The 19,038-nt window shown below is 41.0% G+C and overlaps 1 protein-coding gene across 3 annotated transcripts in view; it reads right to left on the reverse strand.

Moving 5' to 3' along the window:
- The window catches only part of CNKSR3 (CNKSR family member 3), a 98,247-nt gene that overhangs the window by 18,109 nt on the left and 61,100 nt on the right, over nt 1-19,038 (reverse strand). For all 3 annotated transcript variants that reach the window (XM_053591324.1, XM_053591325.1, XM_053591326.1), the window contains exons 2-6: nt 17,942-18,105; nt 12,052-12,254; nt 11,026-11,113; nt 3,676-3,717; nt 820-939 (exon numbers count right to left, since the gene is read on the reverse strand). In XM_053591324.1, coding sequence (XP_053447299.1) covers nt 820-939; nt 3,676-3,717; nt 11,026-11,113; nt 12,052-12,254; nt 17,942-18,105 — 617 coding nt within the window. The remainder of the gene's footprint in view (nt 1-819; nt 940-3,675; nt 3,718-11,025; nt 11,114-12,051; nt 12,255-17,941; nt 18,106-19,038) is intronic.

Here is a 19,038-nt window from a genome sequence, read left to right on the forward strand (position 1 = left end):
GCAGCCACCGTTAACGCACACGACCTACATGCACTTGACCTCAGCATTCGTGATCCAGTCTCATTCTTTCAACAGCCCTGTGAGGAAACCACATGTAAAGAAGCCAAGCCCCTCGAGAGCTGGGATTCAAACCCAGCACTCTCGACTCAAAGCCTCTAAACTCATTAATGGGCCTCGTGGTTTCTTCATTTAAATTTCAGCAATTTAATCCTGTAAGTTCACCTGTCTGTACTCACAGGGTCTGTAATTATATAGCACATATATTGCTTATGAAACATTTCTAAACTTTTCTTAAGAATCACTTCCTTCAGGCCAGAGGGATGACGCTTGTTGGCGCTCAAGAGGTTGAGGTTGCTATGAGCTCTGATGATGCTACCACACTTTACCCAGGGTGACAGAGTAAGACTCTGTCTCAAAAAAAAAAGAAAAGAAAAGAAAAAAAATCACTTCCTTCAACCGGCCTCCTCTCACATTCATCCTAAGTGCTAACACAGACTTTCAGAGCAGACACTGCTTTTGTGCCCAGGGACCATCTTTCTTTTGGGTAAATGATTTATATCTCCTTGCATTGCTAAGTCCTAAAAGTAAAACTGTAAAAACCATTCCTTCAAGATATGAGTACACAGTTTTAAAACTGTATTTATGTTTATGCTTTGAAGATAGAAAACATATCGACAGAGTTCAAAGATAGCAAATTCCTAAGTACATAATGGGAAGTAGGCTAATTCCACTTTTCAGAATTACAGTGAAAGCAATAAAGAGTTGAAAAAAATGTAGTATGTGTTATTTGAAAGTAAAGCAAGTCTTATTAGAACTCACCAAGCCTTCCCCGGGTTTAATGTTTGGTAGGTGAACTTCCTCCAGACACGCACACTGGCTCATAACAGGGTCCGTAGTAGATCGGATTGTTTTGTCACAGATGCCATTTAAAACCTTGACCTAGAATTAGAAAGGTAGTCAGGAAAGTTCAATCATTAACCAGGTTTATCTCAAACCCATTTTTAAAGAAATGCACTTCACCTATAATCTTCAGTTCTGGTCGGCAAACGTTTTGATCACTCTGCTCCATGAATACACAGTATTTGGACTCCGTATGTGCAATCTCTGAACATGGTGCCACTATTTCAGCTTTCCTTAAAAAGTACAGCCTTTACATTAACTCCTTTACAACACTGGACGTCACAGGCCAGACGGAAACCCCCTTCCAGCCGTTAAGGAGAATCACCCATCCCAGCCACCTGAGTAACTTCTTAGTGACCATTCTCTTCTGTATACCACATATTGACAAGATAAATTTTGGGGAACCGAACCATTTTTTAAAATACTTTACTTTTTAAATCTGTTTTACATTTATCCAAAAAGTAAGCAAAAAGTTTATTGAGTTCCCATGTACTCCATTCACCACCACCCCAGCCCCTGTTTCCTTTATTAGTAATATCTTGTATTAGTATGGGGCATTTGTTATAATTAATAAATGACACTGAGACACTATAATTAATTAAAGTCCATAATTTACAAGGTGTGTTCACCTCCACCTTCAATGGGTTTTGACAAACACCTAATCTCATGCATCCATCATTACAGTATCATACAAAAGTTTCAAATATCCCTAAAAATATCTCCTGTTCAACCTAATTATCTATCACCTCTCCCTCCCTGTGAACTCCTGCCAAATATTAATCTTTTTTCCTATCACTATGGATTCGCTTCTTCCAGAATGTCAGATACTTGGAATTACAGAGCATATAGCCTTTTCAGATTGGCTTATTTTGATTAAAAATATGCATTTACTTTTCTCCCTTATCTGTCCATGACTTGAAAGCTCATTTGTATTGCTGGGTAATATTCCATTTTATGGATGTACCGTCATTTATTTATCCATTTGCCTGAGATATATTTTGGTTGCTTCCAATTTTTGGCAATTGTGAGTAAAGCTGCTTTAAACATTCTGTGCAGATTTTTAGATGTCAGTTTTCAACTCCTTTGGGTGAATACCTAGAAGCATAACTGTTGGAGTCTATAGTAAGAATATGTTTAGCTTTGTAAAAAACTGCCCAATCGTCCTCAGAACTGGCTGTGCTCCTTTGAATTTCTACCAGCTATGAATGAAAGTTCCCGCTGCTCCACACATCCTTGCCCCCAAATGGTGTTGTCAGTATTTTGAATTTCAGCCAATCCAACATGTGTGCCATGGTCTCTCGTTGTTTTAATTCACAGGTCTCTAATCACAGATAACATAGAGCATCTTTTCATAAGCTATTTACCATTTTTATGTCTCCTTTGGTGAGATGTCTGTTCAGATCTTTTGCCCCCTTTTTAACTGGATTGTTTTATCACTGAGTGTTAAGAGTTCTTTGTATATTTTGGATATAAGTCCTTTATCTGATACATGCTTTGGAAATATTTTCTCCCAGTCTGGGGCTTGTCTTTTCTTTCTCTTAATGGTGCATTTCACAGAGCAGAGTTTTTGTCTACAGTACAATTTTTCTTTCACGGTTTGAGCTTTCGATGTTCTATCTAAAAAATCAATGCCAAACCTAGAAAATCTTCACCCAAATCTTCTCCTACGTTGTCTTCTAGAATAGCGGGTCTCAACCTATGGGTCACGACCCTTTTGGGGGTCGAACGACTCTTTCACAGGAGTCGCCTAAATACATCCTGCATATCAGATATTTACATTACAATTCATAACAGTAGATACAGTTATGAAGTAGCAACAAAAATAATTTTATTGTTGGGGGTCACCAGAACATGAGGAACTGTATTCAAGGGAAAATAATTTTATGGTTGGGGGTCACCAGAACATGAGGAACTGTATTCAAGGGTCGTGGCATTAGGAAGTTTGAGAACCACTGTTCTAGAAGTTTTGTAGTTTTGCATTTTACATTTAGGTCTCAGTGTTTTTAGCAATCACTCACATGCTCTGAATGCTGAACACTGATGAGGTAAAACTCTAAAGAGGCAGCATGAGGCTCTCTGAAGAAGTCACAGTGGCTACATGTGCCCTTTCCCCCAATCGGACTCCTCTAACCTCTCAAAACTTAACAAGCAAACAAATCAGGAAATTCCAGAATAATTTTTCTTTCCAAGGGGGAGAATCCAAGAAGTGATACTTTTTTACATTCCTCCAATTTGTTTAGCCTCCCTATTTATGGAAAATATATTTATAGCAGCTTCATTGCTTAATTCTTCAACCCCAGTAGGAGGAAGGCCTTATCAACAGAGCACAGGCTGGCTTATGTCAAAAGGAGGAAGTGAGGATGAATGGTTACAAAATGCTTTTTAAACAGTCAGAGCGCACTCCCCCCTCCGCCATGAGGCTACCGCCAAGAATTTTTTTTTAATCAAAATAGTCTTAAAGTGAAATCTGCACATCAGTTTAACCCTGATTAATAGGTTAGCTAACAATTTACATGTAATTATACCCTGATAAAATGTTCAAAAGGAAAAACAAAACAGAGAATTCAACAGAGCTAACAGAAGCTTGGTATTTTCACTTGTAAAACAATTTTTATGCTTTCCCTTCCACCCAAATTAACAGACTCCTCTACCAAAAGCCACTATTTCAATGCATCACCTGAAGGAATCAGCCACAGTGCATATATTTCAATTAATGTGATTCCCACTGCCTTGGAAAAAAGGAATTTCAGAATAACTTTTAGAATGCACACTTACCACAGTTAAAACTTTATCCTCCATCTCCACTATAAGACAGTCCTAAGGAAGGGAATGAAGAAAATGGAAATGTTTAGCTTAAGAGTTACAAAAACTTCCCACCACTGTTGGCTTCACTCTCTAGATATTCCCTGGAACCCACAACACCCTGGTGTGCCCCTCATCCCTCAGGGGGTGCAGACTAGTGAGATCTGGATAGGAGCAAGATGGCGCAGTGGGACGGGGCTGACATTGTCTTTTCCTGAGGCCCTCCTCTCCCCTACTCAAACAAACTTCTCGTCAGAGCAACTCACTTGGCCAATTATTTAATTCGAAAACCCACAAAAATCACTGACCTAAAATCCACCTACTATCTAGAGTGTCCAGAGAGTTATGAGTCAGGAGTCAAGAACCCTGACAAGGATGGAGACTTCACACCTTTTATGTTTACCTGGATAGACCTGGAACATATTCTTCTCAGTAAAGCATCTCGAGAATGCAAGAAAAAGTATCCAATGTACTCAGTACTATTATGAAATATATGATCAATATACATATGTACTCAGTACTATTATGAAATATATAATCAATATATAATCACCTACACATTTCATACGAATGATAAAACAAAACTATAGTCCAGAAAGAAGGCAAGGGGGGAGAGGGGGAAGGTTGAGAGGCAGGAGGGTATTTGGGGGGACCTCACCTAACGTGCATAATGCAATGGTACATTTCAGAACTATTAAAAGTAGAGTATAAATGTTTTACCACAACACGTAAGTGAGGTGATGGTTATGTTAACAAGTCTAATGTAAACTTTCCACATTGTAGATCAAATCAGTACATTATACCCCAGAAATGCATTAATGTACACAGTTATGATTTAATTTCAAAAAGAGAAGAAGAAGAAAGTGAATATGGCCTCCACGGTGACCCCAGGCTCAGCCAGCAGTGGGCCGACAAGCCAGCAGCCCTTAGCTCTGGGTCTGCCTATAATAGCTTTCAAATAAGAGCTTGAGTAAACTCAGCCACAAAAGTTTATTTTAAGCACCACTGAGATTAAATCAGATATTTCAGTCCTTGAGAGATGAAAAGGGCTCAACAAAACATTCATTAACACACTGCCAAAAAAGTGGTCTTGAGGTATGCTACTGATGACATTAAGTAAAGAGCTGGAATGCAAAGCATTATTTACTCAGCTCAAGAACAAAAGACTCGGAACACTGTACACCAGGTTAGCTGATTATAGGAATCGCCATTGTCCTGCCTGGAAGCTGCCAAAGTGAAACTGCCAGTGCGAAACTTTCTCACTCAACCTTCCAGAATTGGTGACAGCAAATGTTTTCACGCTACCACCCCAGGGTGTGTGCAGAAGAAAATCGAAACAACTAGATTCTGTAGAGTTTATTCGGCATTATGAACTAAATAATCCAAACTGGAACAATCTTAAAGGGAAGGGTAATTATTTTATGCACATGAAGGATATTGATCAACTTGGTTGGAATTGTTGGTCAAAGATTCTCATTTAAAAAGAAAAGTCATTTCTAGGTCACTTTTTCCTACTACCACAAGGAGGGAAATAGCAACCAATTTCTACCCTACATGAAACCATCAGATTTTCATTACCATCTTCAATTTTTTTTAATTTTCTCTACCAGACAAAAATGCAGCAAATAATGATAGCTACTCTACTGCTCCCAAAATTTATACTGACTCTCAGGAAAAGAGCAGCCTAGGGAGAAAAAACTTTAAAAATAAATTGAGAACTATGTTTTTACATGTATGAATCTCATATAAATTCAAACTACAGGAGGAACTTCCATAAATACGAATAATTATAGTTTAAAAATGTGCTTTTCCACCTATATGTTATGCCTGGAACTAAACCATTAACTGCCTATTAATGGCTGATTCCCTATTAATACAGAGGACAGAATCATTTAACAAATATCGACCTTAGATAAACAGTGTATTTATGTGGCCTTGTGTGAGACATAAAACTAGCAATCTGTGTCTATGATCTCTCATTATAAATCTCAGAATGACGTAAGCGCTGTCACCCTGGGGGGGAGACCATCATCCAAGAGCTCTTCCCAATCCCCCAGGGCCGGAGAGTCAGGGGAGAGGTGTGACATCCTGGTGGTTCCCAGCACCTGGTTCTTCAGCCAATCCAGAAGGCCACCAAGAAAACGGGTTCCCTGTCCTGGTGAGTGAGGCAGCGGGCCTGAGGAGCTCTCCTGCCTCCCAAATTGTTCCAGTCAGCGTGTGGTGTGAAGGGCTCCCTTTGTACCTGCTGCCCCGGTAGGCGTGGGCTCCCACTCCCAGTCCTCCTGCGAGGAGGCAGCTGCAGGCACAGCTTCATGGTGTTTGGCATGAAGGCAATGAAACGGAAAAATCAGTGCTGAGACCAAGTCACCCCGTCATGAGTCAGAGAACGAGCTGGGCTTTGCCACAGTCCTCGGTCACCTGAGCCGCAGAGACCCGGCCTGAGCTGCGGGTCAGCTCTGCCCCTGCCTCCCTTCACTCCACCTTCTAACCCAGCAGCCATGGGCAATGCAGGTGAGCTCTCTGCTGCCTCTGTTCCCTTCTGCATAAGACGGGAGATAACAAAACCCGCCTCCGGGAACTGCTGAGAATCCAGGGTGAGGACACGTGTCCAGCATGGCGTGCACGCCGGGACAGGGTGAGCGCCAACAATGGCCTTTTCCTCTTCTGCTGCCATGACTTTCTTTCCTTCCGATCAGTTTTCCTGGTCCCAAATATTGCTCCCTTCCCTACCTCTTTAGACCAGGATTCAGTACCTGTCACTGTCAATGTCATTTCTCTGGTCACTATTTCAGTTTTCATGGCCTCACAACATTAGGGGATTAGACTAGAAATGTAGATCGCAATCTCTTCCCACTTTGTATTCCTTCTTTTCAGTTTATAGCCTCAACATGGGATGAGAAGATCGTTTTGTTTTGTTTTTTAAAAAGCGGGGGGGGGGTGGGGGGGGCAAATTTCCTTGCAGGGGAAAAATAAAGCAGCAATATTTATCCTTCAAATCAGAACTTATATATTACTGGAAAAAAGGATGCGGAGAAACTGACAAGAAAGAGAAGGTGAAAATAGCAGTAAGTGGAAGAAAAGAGAGAGGACAGCAGGTGCGTCTCTCCACAGAAGGATAAAGGCTACAAGAAGACGTTGCTGAAAGAAAGAGATATTATTTTTCTCCCTTCAATTCCTAGAACAAAAAGAGTAAGAAGCAAAGACAGGTTTCTTCCTAAAGAGTCGAAAGACCTTCTGTCAAGAATAGTGAAAGATGGTGTGAAGTCCCCTCACCAGCCAGCCTCATCCCTCCCACGACGATGTACACTGAAAGCGACCTTCAACTCATGACAACGCACAACTCAAGCGACCTTCAAGGTCTGTTATTTCTAAATTATGTGCATGTGCGCGCATGTGTACCCAACATCAACATTTGCCAAAGTACCTGTGTTCTTCAATTATTACAAAAAAATCTTTTTTCAATCCAAGTTCACAAAATGATATCCCCATGTATATTTACGTATCAGTCTCAATCCTTAAAAACTGTTCAAATTTAAAATTTAAAAATATCACAACATAAGAGCCACATATTTGTTTAGTTCCCCTCCTTAAACTATCAAATTTGATTCCAGAAAACCAGTACAAAGCAAGATAAAGTCCACTAGGACTTAAGTAGCCACTAAGCTTTTAATAGTTCATATCCCTAATGTGCAGAGTGAGGGTGTTCAGCACACCCCCAGGTGAAGGGCTTATTACAACTTGAACTTGACCTTAGAAAGGAAAACAATGTAACCTAAACATCTGCACCCTCGTGTTAATCTGAAATTAAATAATAATAATTCATAGCCCATTTAATGTTCATAACAACTTACTGACATTGGTATTATTTTAAATATATTTTATATAACTTACCTATATCTAATCTTACATAAATACATAAATGTGGTCAATAAACATAATTTTTGTAAATAAAACATTTTTCTCTCCTTTTCTTTTTCTTGGCTCCCACATTCCCTCACTACCTCTCTACTTTCCAGGGTAAACGCAACTTTTCTAATTTCCTACTGTTTTTACATATTCCTTTGCATACAGGTTTGTGGATATATGTATGTTACAAATACACACACACACACACACACGTGCATTTTAATTTGGGGGGATACTGATTTATCTCCATGTCGTCCTTTTTAGTTTTAGCCCTCTTTTCTTTTCTTTTTTTTTTTTTTGAGAGAGTCTCCAGCTGTCACCCATGGTGTCATAGCTCAGAGCAACCTCCAGCTCAGGCTCTAGTGATCCTCTTGTCTCAGTTTTTCTATTTTTAGTACAGATGGGATCTCGCTTTTGCTCAGGCTGGTCTCAAACTCATAAGCTCAAGCTATCCACCCACCTCAGCCTCCCAAAGTGCTACGATTATAGGAATATGTTTTTGCCTTTTTTCTTAACAATAACTTGTAGGAACCTCACCAAATCATCCAATAAGATAAATATTATTGTTCCCATTTTGCAAATGAGAAAATTGAGGTCCATCAATTTTAAGTGATTTGTCCAAGGTCTAAATTGACGGCAGAGGTAGGAGTAACGGTAATTAAGGGTAGAGGTAGGATTTAAATCTGTAGCGATCCCTTCGTAAAGAATGTGCTCTTAACTACTAAATTCCCATGAAGAATACCACAGGGAAAATAAAAACAAAAAATGAACACAGAAATAAATAAAAACGATACCTCTTGTGTCCCCTCAGTGTGGGTCAAATTTCTCCTGATAAAAGGCAGCTTCTCATCAAGTGATTTGTCAAAAGCATTACCTCATTCATTTAAATACACATTTAAAAATCCCCATCAGGCAGGTGCCAGGCGTCGTGAGGCCCCCGTAAGCAGGGGCAGGTGGCAGGAGGACGCTTAGCAAGTACCTTCTGATGTGACCAGGTCAGGAGTACCTCCTACATGGAGACTGTTCGTAGTGACACTTCTATGACTGCAAGGAAAAGTGCTACTCGAGGTGTCGCACAGCCCATCCTGACCTGACGAGCACAGAATATACTGGTGGAATGATTTAAATACCACCTTCTCACGGAGGCTACTCCAGCCATGTATCTCAAATTTTATTCCCCTCTCCACCCATCCTGTGTGCCTCCTTGGCACTTTGCTAACTTTATGTAACCATGTGTAACACTCTCGCTCTCTAATATATATAGTTTTGCTATTTACCTTTCCATTTTCTCTTCCCCCCATTGACTTTGAACTCCGTGAGGTCAGAGACTGCCTGTTTATTCATTTTGGTATCCCAGAATGGCAACAGACACAGAGTAAGCGCTAAATAAAACTGTATTGACAGTACTGTCCAAATACCTCTGAAGCCACATCAACTTGCCCAGACAAAGCAGATCCACCCTGGGAAACAAGTAAGATGACCTTCGCCATTGACTTCATCCCTCTTCCTCCTTCCCCTCCCCTACAGCAAGGCTTCTGAATCAGTCAATGGTCTAGGATTCTTTGCACTAAAACACAAATGTATCTAAGGGCATAACTTTCCCGTTTGCTAATTATAACATTTAACTCTTATACATTTAATTGACTGGCAGTAACCTCCACTAAAAATCAAAATAGAGGCCGGATGCAGTGACTCACGCCTATAATCCTAGCACACTGGGAGACCAAGGAGGGGGTGGATCGCCTGAGCTCAGGAGTTGGAGACCAGTCAGAACAACAGTGAGACCCTATCTCTAAAAAAAAAAAAAAAAGAAGGCAGAATGTTAAGGATAAGGGAGGCAGGAAGAAAACGAATGGTTAAGGCACATACCAGGGAAATTCCTTCCCCTAACACGCCAGCCTCCACGGCTACACGAGTAACCCAGCACAACCACATAAGACTCGATATGTCAGTTACTTTACACATCACAAGTACAGAGCAAACCACGGAACCACGCTAGCTCCTCTGAGTTTCTAAGATTGTAGCCTCAATTAAGCCCAATGGCTGCTCAGGACTAGATCTCAAACAACTGTCCTGTGCAAAGCTAACATTCACAATTCATGTTCCAGAAACAGACAGAAAACACATGGCTTTTCAGAACTGTACCTCTGTCAGGCATAGTCAGGATCAAGGGATAGATGTTCTTTTTATTTTACCAAATCAGCAGTGGAAACAAACATGAAATCACAGAATTTCAGAACCACGTGGGACATGAAAACACAAGCTCTTCCTTACACTTTGTAGCCTCAAAAATATTTTACAAGTGTCTGCTACGTGATGAGTAACGGACAGAAGATGGTCCTAAGAGCTAATGAATGGTCCAATTTCTTTAATAAAGAAATTATTTAAAAAGTCATGCTCACGGGAACCAGATAAGTTAGAGATTGATGTGTAACTTTCTGGGCCCTCACTAAGATTCCCAGGTCTGGCCAGTGAGCCATGAGTCAAATTGACATGTGTCTCTTCCAGACTGTAACGTCTATCAGTGTGGGAACCTTTAAGGGTCTTTGTCTGTCTGCCCTGGGGACAAGCAACATGAGATACCAGTGGTTCTGTCACCTGTGTCCTGAAGCAGCGAGAATCCAAGCAGACTGCCCCACTCCCACTGACCCCTTTAGATAAAAATAATCAAGGACTAAAAAGAAGAAACTGCTGGGGTTGGGGGTTTATTTGTTATTCCCTTATAACCTCGCCCATCTTGACAGGTAAATCAAATAACCAGAGAGTCAAAATGAGAAGAAAGCTAAGAAGCAAATACAGTAAAGTCTTCAGCACAAAGCCAAGTGCAATACAGTTACTCCAGAATTTCTTTTTTTTTTTTTCTCTTGAGACAGGCTGGAGTGCAGTGGTACAAACTTGGTTCACTGAAACTTCAAACTCCTGGGCTCTCCTCCCGCCTCAACCTCCCGAGAAGCTGGGACTTACAGGCATGTGCCACCATATTCAGCTAATTTTTAAAAATTTTTTGTAGATACAGAGTCTATGTTGCCCAGGTTGGTCTTGAACTCCTGATCTCAAGCAATCTTCCCACCTTGGCCTTCCAGAATTCTATGATTAAAGGTGTGAACCACCACACCCAGCCAAGAATTCTATTAGAACAAAAATTAAGTGCTCAAACATTTTACAGCACTTGTCAGCTCAATTATATTAAAACAAAAAAAGCAATCTTTGATTCAAAGGCCATTGGTCGTTTTTTCTCAGAAACCACTTGTACAATGAATCTAACTTTAAAGCCTTTCATCTCTCTCCAATTCTGATGAGAACAAAAAAGAGGAGAGAGAGTATGATACTTCATACCTGCATGGAAATCCTTTGAAGAAGAAGAAAAAGAAAAGAATTTTAGAAAGTGATAATAATATATAATAATGTACTACTGACCTTCTGGACTGTAGTGGTCAGGTCCAAGCACAGCTGAATGATTTTGTTCTTCGTTACTGAGAAATCAGTGATCCCTGTAAATGGAGCCCTAGGAAGTAACAAAAATCTCTTTAAAAAGGGTAAAGAGAACCCACCGGGATCCCACAAGGCACTGTATGTTGACAAGCAGAGCTACCCCCTGGGCTAGTTTAAATTATCTGTTATATAATTGTTTCTTCTCAATTAACACATAAAACACAAATCTGAATAGAAAAGAGAGAAGCACTAGGTAAAAACACATCAAAAAGGATCCAGGAGAGTGAACATCCCTTCGGAAGTCCAGTAACAGACTTCACACCAATCAAATACTCAACCATTAATGTTTAATCTCAATTAAACACAACCTTTCGCTTTTCTCTGAGCTGAGGTTAACTCATTCCTGCCATTAACTCCTTCAGCAACTTGCAAAAGAATCCTAAAATATACCACTGATCCAGGACTCCTTGGGTTCCAGTAAAAATGACAAGAAAGGAACAATTGTTCGTTTTCTTTTTTAAGTTTTTTTTGGACATTATTTCTTTGGAATTTATCGGGACTTGCATTTTTGCCTTGCTTTATAATACATGATTCATTTTCATAAGTGATCTATACATGCTTGAGAAGAATGTATATTCTTCAGTTGTTGGGTATAACGTTCCACGTCCATCCATTTATGAAGCATGTTGATGGTATTGTTCAAATATTCTATATATTCTATATTCTTACTAAATTCTATCTATAGAGGTGTCATTACAGAATGTTAAATATTAAAATCTCCTAGTAAGATATAAATATTTCAATTTCACTGAAACTTTTGAAACCAGAAGAGGGTAGTTATCTGCCTTTAATTTTCTTTTAAAAAACGATTTTCAGCCAAGGATTCTATATCCTGCTGAACTAAGTTTTATTTTCAATGGCAAAGTCAAACATTTTCTTTGTATAGGCTTCCATGTATCTCGGACCCTGTTCTGTAACAGAGTAAAAAAAAAAGACGCCTCAACAACTCACCGGTCCAGCCACGCCAGCAAAGCCTTAGCAGCACCAATGAGCTCCACCACGGATGTCAGGAACTCGTTGGGGGGCTTATGGGAAGTGTTCCCATCATAAGCTGGATTTTTCCGCCGGCTACTTATATAATTCTGTAAATTGTGGGAAGAAGCTCGCAGCTTCAGAACCAAGTTCTTCATATTATCAGTTTCAAGGCCATAATTCTATGCAAAATAAAATCAAAGGGAAAAATTCAAAACCAACAATGTCCAAATTCTCATAATAACTCAAAAGCCCACTGAGTAACCTGGATAACTCCTCAACCACCCCAACATCCTGCCTCGTCTGCCCGCAGCCACCCTGCCCTCTCCGACCACACTGGCCCTCTCTCTGCTCGTCCCACAGCCTGCTCTGAGCCTCCCCGCTAGTTCCTCTTCCCAAAATGCTCTTCCCACGAGGCTTGGCATGGACAGCTCATTCTCATCAGTCAAGTCCTGGTTCAAATGCCCCTGCTCTGCAAGCCTGCCCCAGCCACTTAATCCACACCCAGGTTTCTCAACCTCAGCCCTACTGACACTTGGGGCCGGAAAATCTCTTTTGTGGGGACGGGGGTTCCCAGGCAGTGCAGGAGGTTAAGCAGCACCTCTGGCCTCTACACCATGGAATGTCATTAGTGTCCCCTAACCCAGCTGTGACAACCAGAAGCATCTCTGGCATTGCCACGTATCCTCTGGGGGTGAATCACCCCCTCAGTGACTCTCCAGCACGTGACTCACACTGTTCCACCTGAATCACTGTGTTCACTGAGATGGCAGGTGTCGGCCCACAGGGTCTGTGCACACTGCTCACGGCTGCACACAGTGTAGTCATGGGACGGAGGAACGCCCCTCAGACGCGACTCACACAGAAATAGCAGCACTAACTAAACACCCAGATCCTAAAACGCAATTCCCCCCTCTGGAGCTTGTAAACTGTGTTCTTCTTGAACAGTGTTCAACTTACTTGGGTGCCTTTTTAAAAAAAATTAATTTCACAAGACGATATTGTCTTAGGTTCCTTTCAGAGGAAGAGCGAATCTCAGGAGGCAACACACCCCGGGGATGACACTGTGAATTGCATGTCCACATCCCGGATGGTTTTATCATTTCAACAAAAAGTGGAGGCATTTCTGGAGGTACATTATACTGTCTCCACAGCGTCTCAAAACAAGAATCTAGAACCATTAAAAAAACTCGACCAATATAATGACTAACATTATTGAATACTTTATGCCAGGAACAGGCCTGTTTGATGTGTGTTACACCTCAGGGAAACAGCCCATGAAGGTGGAAATGATAGTATCTCTAATTTACAGAGGAAACTGAGGCACAAAAGCAATAAGTAAATTCTCCAAACTCACACAGCTAAGCAGTGGTGGTTTGGGAATTCTGACCAACCTCTAGGGCACCAGCCTTGGGTCCCCAGCATTTCTATCTGCCATTTTTTTTGATGATTTTTTTACTAGGAAGCAACATAAATGTAAACTTCTAATAAAATCTATTTAAAGTGAGAATTATGTTCATTAAAGTCAATTTCATGAAAACCTTTTGTGGTGATTAACTTATAATTCTCACTTTAAATAGATTTTATTAGAAATTTGCATTTATGTTGCTTCCTAGTGAAAAATAATTTTAAAAAAATGCAGCTAGAAATGCTGAAAGAAGTTAGGCAACGGAATTAATTGAAAGCTGCCTTCTATAAGCTTTGGAAAAAACTGTAAATTTCAAAATAGGCGTATTCTGTATTAACAGGAGTAGTCTATCCAAATCTTACATTCATTCTTTTTGACGTTATTTTCCAGAGACTAAATATGGTATTGGCCTTCAATAGAAAAGACAAAAATAAAAAGACAGTTTTTCATTATGGCTTTTCCAATTCAAAGAATCAAAGACTTAAAACTGAATGGACAAAAGAGCCCACATGACAGCTTGTTCTGAAGGACCTGTGAGTTCTATTAATGGGAAATGCCCCCTCCCCTCCAACAATTAGCCTGCCAACTTATATCCAGAGTTCAGAACAAAAAACAGGAAAGCCAGCTTTCAATAATCACTGTCATCATAAATAATATGGGACTTTTATACTATACCCAACACTTACTTCTTAAAGTCAAAGAGGGTTACATGCATTTTATTGTTGCAAAAAACTTGAAAGTTCAATCTTCTACAAACCTACCACTTTTAATATTAAAGGAAGAAGGGTGGCTTCTTCTAAGGCTCTCTTCCTTTTCCACTCAGTTTGCACTGATTTTCCTTTTTTCTCAAAACAACTAATGGGACTAAAAAGATGGATGGGTACAGTGAAAACAGGATGCAAGTTTTAAAAGAAGGAAGGAGGAAAATTAGGAAGAAAAGTTCCTTCCCCTTCAACCCCATTCCACAATAAGGAGATGACAAGAACCTAATTATGTCAGCTCCAAAGAGCCTCTACTGTAGAAGCATAATCGGGAAAGGATTATTGACTTCAGTACTCTACAAACAAAGAAAATGAATAATTTCTCAGGCCAGACTACTTATCTTCACCAGTCTTTCCCCTAAAACCTGTCTCCTTCAGGAATTGCTTTAAGGTAATTCATCAAAAAGATACAAATTAAGTATCAAAGTGAGTCTCTGAAAATCTATTTGTCACATATTAAAAGCCTTCCACTGAGACCTCACTTCCTTAAGAGTTAGCCTTCAGGGATCCCTTCCTGACCTGGCTAAAGAAACCACAGGTAGTACACTGGAAAGAGACCAGATTCTCACTGTCCTGGGTCCCTTAAAATTATACACGTTTTTACCAAGAACAAACCTTATATAACCTCTCCATCTTCATCTCCCTTCCCACAAGCTCTGTCATGATCTAAGGGTGCCAGAGACACACAGTCAAAGCATCTTAGTGACCCAGGTCAGTGAAGTGACAGGCTGACAAGTACACCTGACAGTTTTCCTAAAGGCATTTAATAATTTCATAAGCAAAATCAAGTTAAATACAAATTGCTAGCAAAGATTCCCCTTCCTGCCTGAATTCTTTTCCTAAAAAGAGGTAACATTTTTAAAGACTGCGCCACAGGTAGATGAAGAACAAACACCCTGGGGGTGGTACACCTGTGCAGAAACGCTCTGGCCTCGCAGGTCCATTAGAGGTATTTCCTTTAACCACATACTTTGTTAGCATCGCTTCACACTGTATCAGTTCCAACTGCATTCAATTCTCAGCCTTCTTCAACCTAAAAACACCGCTCCCCCTCCCACTTCCCCGCGGCCACCTTGGTCATCAGTAAACTGGGGCCTCACTGATTTGGCAAAGAACAGGTTAAGGTCATACTTTGTCACTCTCGACCAGTCTGTCCAGTAGATAAAAATGTTCTTTGTGCTGCCCAATATGGGAGCCACTAGCCACGTGTAGCTACTGAGCACTCAAAATGTAGCTAATGCACTGAGGAACTGAATTTTATTTCACTTTAATTAATTTTCATTTAAATAGTCACACTAGCTAACAGCTACCCTACCAGAAGAAGCAGCTCTCGCGTCCATCTCAGGCACCAGTGCAGATTCTCATTCAGTCCTGGGAAGTGGCCCTGGTCCCATCTCATAAGACATGTCACTCTCCTAAGCCACTGCTGCCAGCCAAGCTCTATGTCCACACCAGGCGGCTTCTCTCCTGGCTCTCTAACCATGACCAGCTATTCGTGAGCCATCGCTCACCAGGTTATGAATCTCCATCAATAGCTGTTTCCTCTCTTAGATCTCAACCCTTCTATTTACCCTTCTCTTTGCTCTGAAACTTTCCAGTAGTTTTGTTTTCCCCGCCCCCCCCTTCTTTACTTCTAATTCTATTCATTTCCTGTCTATCACAAAATCAACATCCACTGAACTAAGCTTATAAAAGCCTCTCTGACCACACCAGAGCCGACTGCACTCCCGCATGAACTGCCCAGGGGGTGGCCCAGTCAAAGGTATCACCAGTTTATGTATCTACAGACCGATATGGTACATGAATAGATACAGAATAGTTAGTACATGAATTACAGCAAGAATACCTAAAAAGGAGTCTGTATCAAGACTAAAGACTCTTTAGCAAAACTTCACTGTAACCCTCCCCAGCCCAGAAAAACCACATGCATTTGCGAACCCCCAAGTGATTCTCTGCCAAACACAGTCCTACACAAAGCAGGTCCAGAATGAGTCTGAGGTCACAGTGGGGTCTGCAAAGGAAATTAGAAGGAAATTGTAGGAGGTAACACACAGCTTTGGGTTCTGGCATCTGTCCAGTTTTGTTCTTTTTTTTTTTTTTATGTTTAAGAGGTAAGGAAGAGGAAAAAACTGAGCGAACGCCCAGAGGCAGCGGTTAGGTTTATCATCCCCCTGGCCTCACCCAATGTGCCTTCCTCGTCCCCTCTGACGCTGCGGATTTATCTGTCCTGAAAGTTTTACTGCAAAGGGAAAGAGACGATGCAAATTTGCAAACCATCCAGCAGAAAAGACCGGAAAACCGCGTTCCCGGAAAGTGTCATAAAGTAAACTCAAACATGTTTAACCGTACCAAAAACATACAGTTTTCATAACAAACAGGACACTGAGATACCTTCTCAGCAGTGCAAAACATCCAACAGTCCACAGCTGCATCTAAGGTGAGTGTTCCCCTACAGATGGGAAAAACAGACACCAGGGTTTCCCCAGAGGTCACACTGAGAGTAGTAGCCTGTGGCAGGGCCAGGATTAGAATGCAAATTCCTGCTTTCCAGACCAGTGCTCAGAGCACTTGGCCAGAGCGTCTCCCTTGCGGCAGCTCATTTATCAACCACAAATAATTTCCCCATTACTTTCCTAAACAGAGCAGTGCATCTCAGAGAACAGACAAGGCCCTGTCCATTTTAAGAAGAAGAATACGCACAATGCGTCAAGTGTTGTATAATCAACAGAACGCAGACCAGAATGGCAAAATAATCAGAAGCACATTCTTTCCCACCATTCTCAGTGATATAATTGTATATGGCCCTGGCTCGAGTTCACAACATTACCAACCCAGCTTGAATGCTGTGGAGTTTGTCCAAATCCTGACAGTTCAGTTAGCGGCATCTTTAGCATGCGAGCCATGCCAGCCAGTTTATAAACTAAATGCCCTTACAGGTGTTGTGAGCCCACAGTTGAAGCCACCCATGTATCACTGGTGTGATGTCAGCACTAGGACCCAGCAGGATTGAACTCAACTCGTATCATAGCCCAAGTTCAATCATCTGCAGAATGCAATGAAGTCACATTTTCCCCCCATTTTAGCTACCATTTTATAGGTTGACCATGTCAAACCCAAACATGAGTTATTTAAGTATCACAAATATCTGTGAAACTCAGATGCTTTTTATGGTAAGTAGCAAAAACAGGCATGAAAATAAGAACTCATTTCTTATTTCAATTTACAAGATGACATTTTCATTCGGGACTATTTCCATCTTTTTGTTCTTTATAACAGATATTAAGACTAATACAGATGATTTTCTATACAGACAAACTTTTTTCTGGAAAGGGCAAGGTCATAAACATTTTAGGCTTTGGGGCACCACCTGGCCTCTGTTACGACTACTCAACTCTGTCACTGTAGCATGAAAGCAGCCACAGGCAACATGCAAATGAATGACATGGCTGTGTGCCGATAAAACTTTATTTACAAAAATAGACAGTGGGCCAGGTTTAACCTGCAGGCCATAGTTTGCAACCCTTAATCTAGGAAATAATTTATTTTTTCCCTTCTTATATCATTTTCAACTCATGCTTTGCTTCAACAGGTCATTAAGAAAGTGATGGTATGCTAACATATACACAGAACAATGAGGATTTAAGAGAAGACTGTTTCAAGGACTGTCATCACAGTACGGATCACCTTTTCCTGAACTAACCAGTGCACAGAGAAGATCGACAGCCTCCAACACAAGCTCCTGGTGTCCAATCCGAGTGACCCCCAGCTCCTCCAGATCCTGATGGGAAATCTGCAGCAGCTGCTCGCCATTGATCTTCTCCCGCTCAAACTTGTGGACATATTGTTGCAGGCAGTCATCTAACCCTACCGAAAGCAACCAGAAAGGCCATTATTGTCATTTTGTTCCTTCATCAAGAAAATCGCCCACACTGAAATCAATTTCAGCAATCACCCATCCATCATGCTGCCACTATTTGGTTATCTATAAAATCTATATTCCACTTGATGGGCCCCTTTTACATAACTTCTTCTCTCAAACAGGTTTTAAACAGCCAGCTAAAAACTCTCTAATGAATCCAGCACAAGTCAATGATAGTTACCTCTCACTCCCCATAAACTAAGGGAATCAACACTAACCCCCTGCTGGCTGAAAGTGCTAGTTAGCCATACTAGATGCAAACGAGGCTTTCTTTGGGCAATCACCCCTCCCACCCCAGGTAAGCCCAGGGACCTGCCAATCAAGTTGCTTTGCTACAGTGATTGGTTCATGATCAGGCCGTTCACAAAGCTCCACACACCAGCCAGTCATGGGTTTAGCTATGGTCATGTAACTCAAGCAGAACCAATAAAAATCTTCCTTGATGTAGGGTCACAAGATAGAACTAACTCTTTCTTCCTTTCCAAAGGGTAGTCATAGAAAAGAACCTTCCTTGGGAATGCTGGCAATCATTTCTCTGATCAGTTTTCTAAGAATAAATCATGATAGAAATAAAGATTATGCATGTTAGTCATTATATATGAATATTAAAATATAACATTTTTGGCCACAGTATTTCTTTTTGGAGAGGGTGGGGGGGCTTTAACAAGCAGGGACAATAGTGTCTTATTGCAAAGCACATTGGGTGGGTTTCATGGTCAGTCAGCATGATGGTAGGAACAAGGCTTTCTAAGACAAACCAAGCAGGAGGAAGTGAGAGCTTGGATCTGTAGAAGAAAGGGGGTGGGCATTCCAGGTGCAGAAAATCACCACACAAAGACATGGAAGCTGGACTGGGCAACAGCAGATCATGGGCCCCC

The sequence above is a fragment of the Nycticebus coucang genome, chromosome 5 (genome assembly GCF_027406575.1).
Source record: "Nycticebus coucang isolate mNycCou1 chromosome 5, mNycCou1.pri, whole genome shotgun sequence".
NCBI classification, from domain to species: Eukaryota; Metazoa; Chordata; class Mammalia; order Primates; family Lorisidae; genus Nycticebus; species Nycticebus coucang.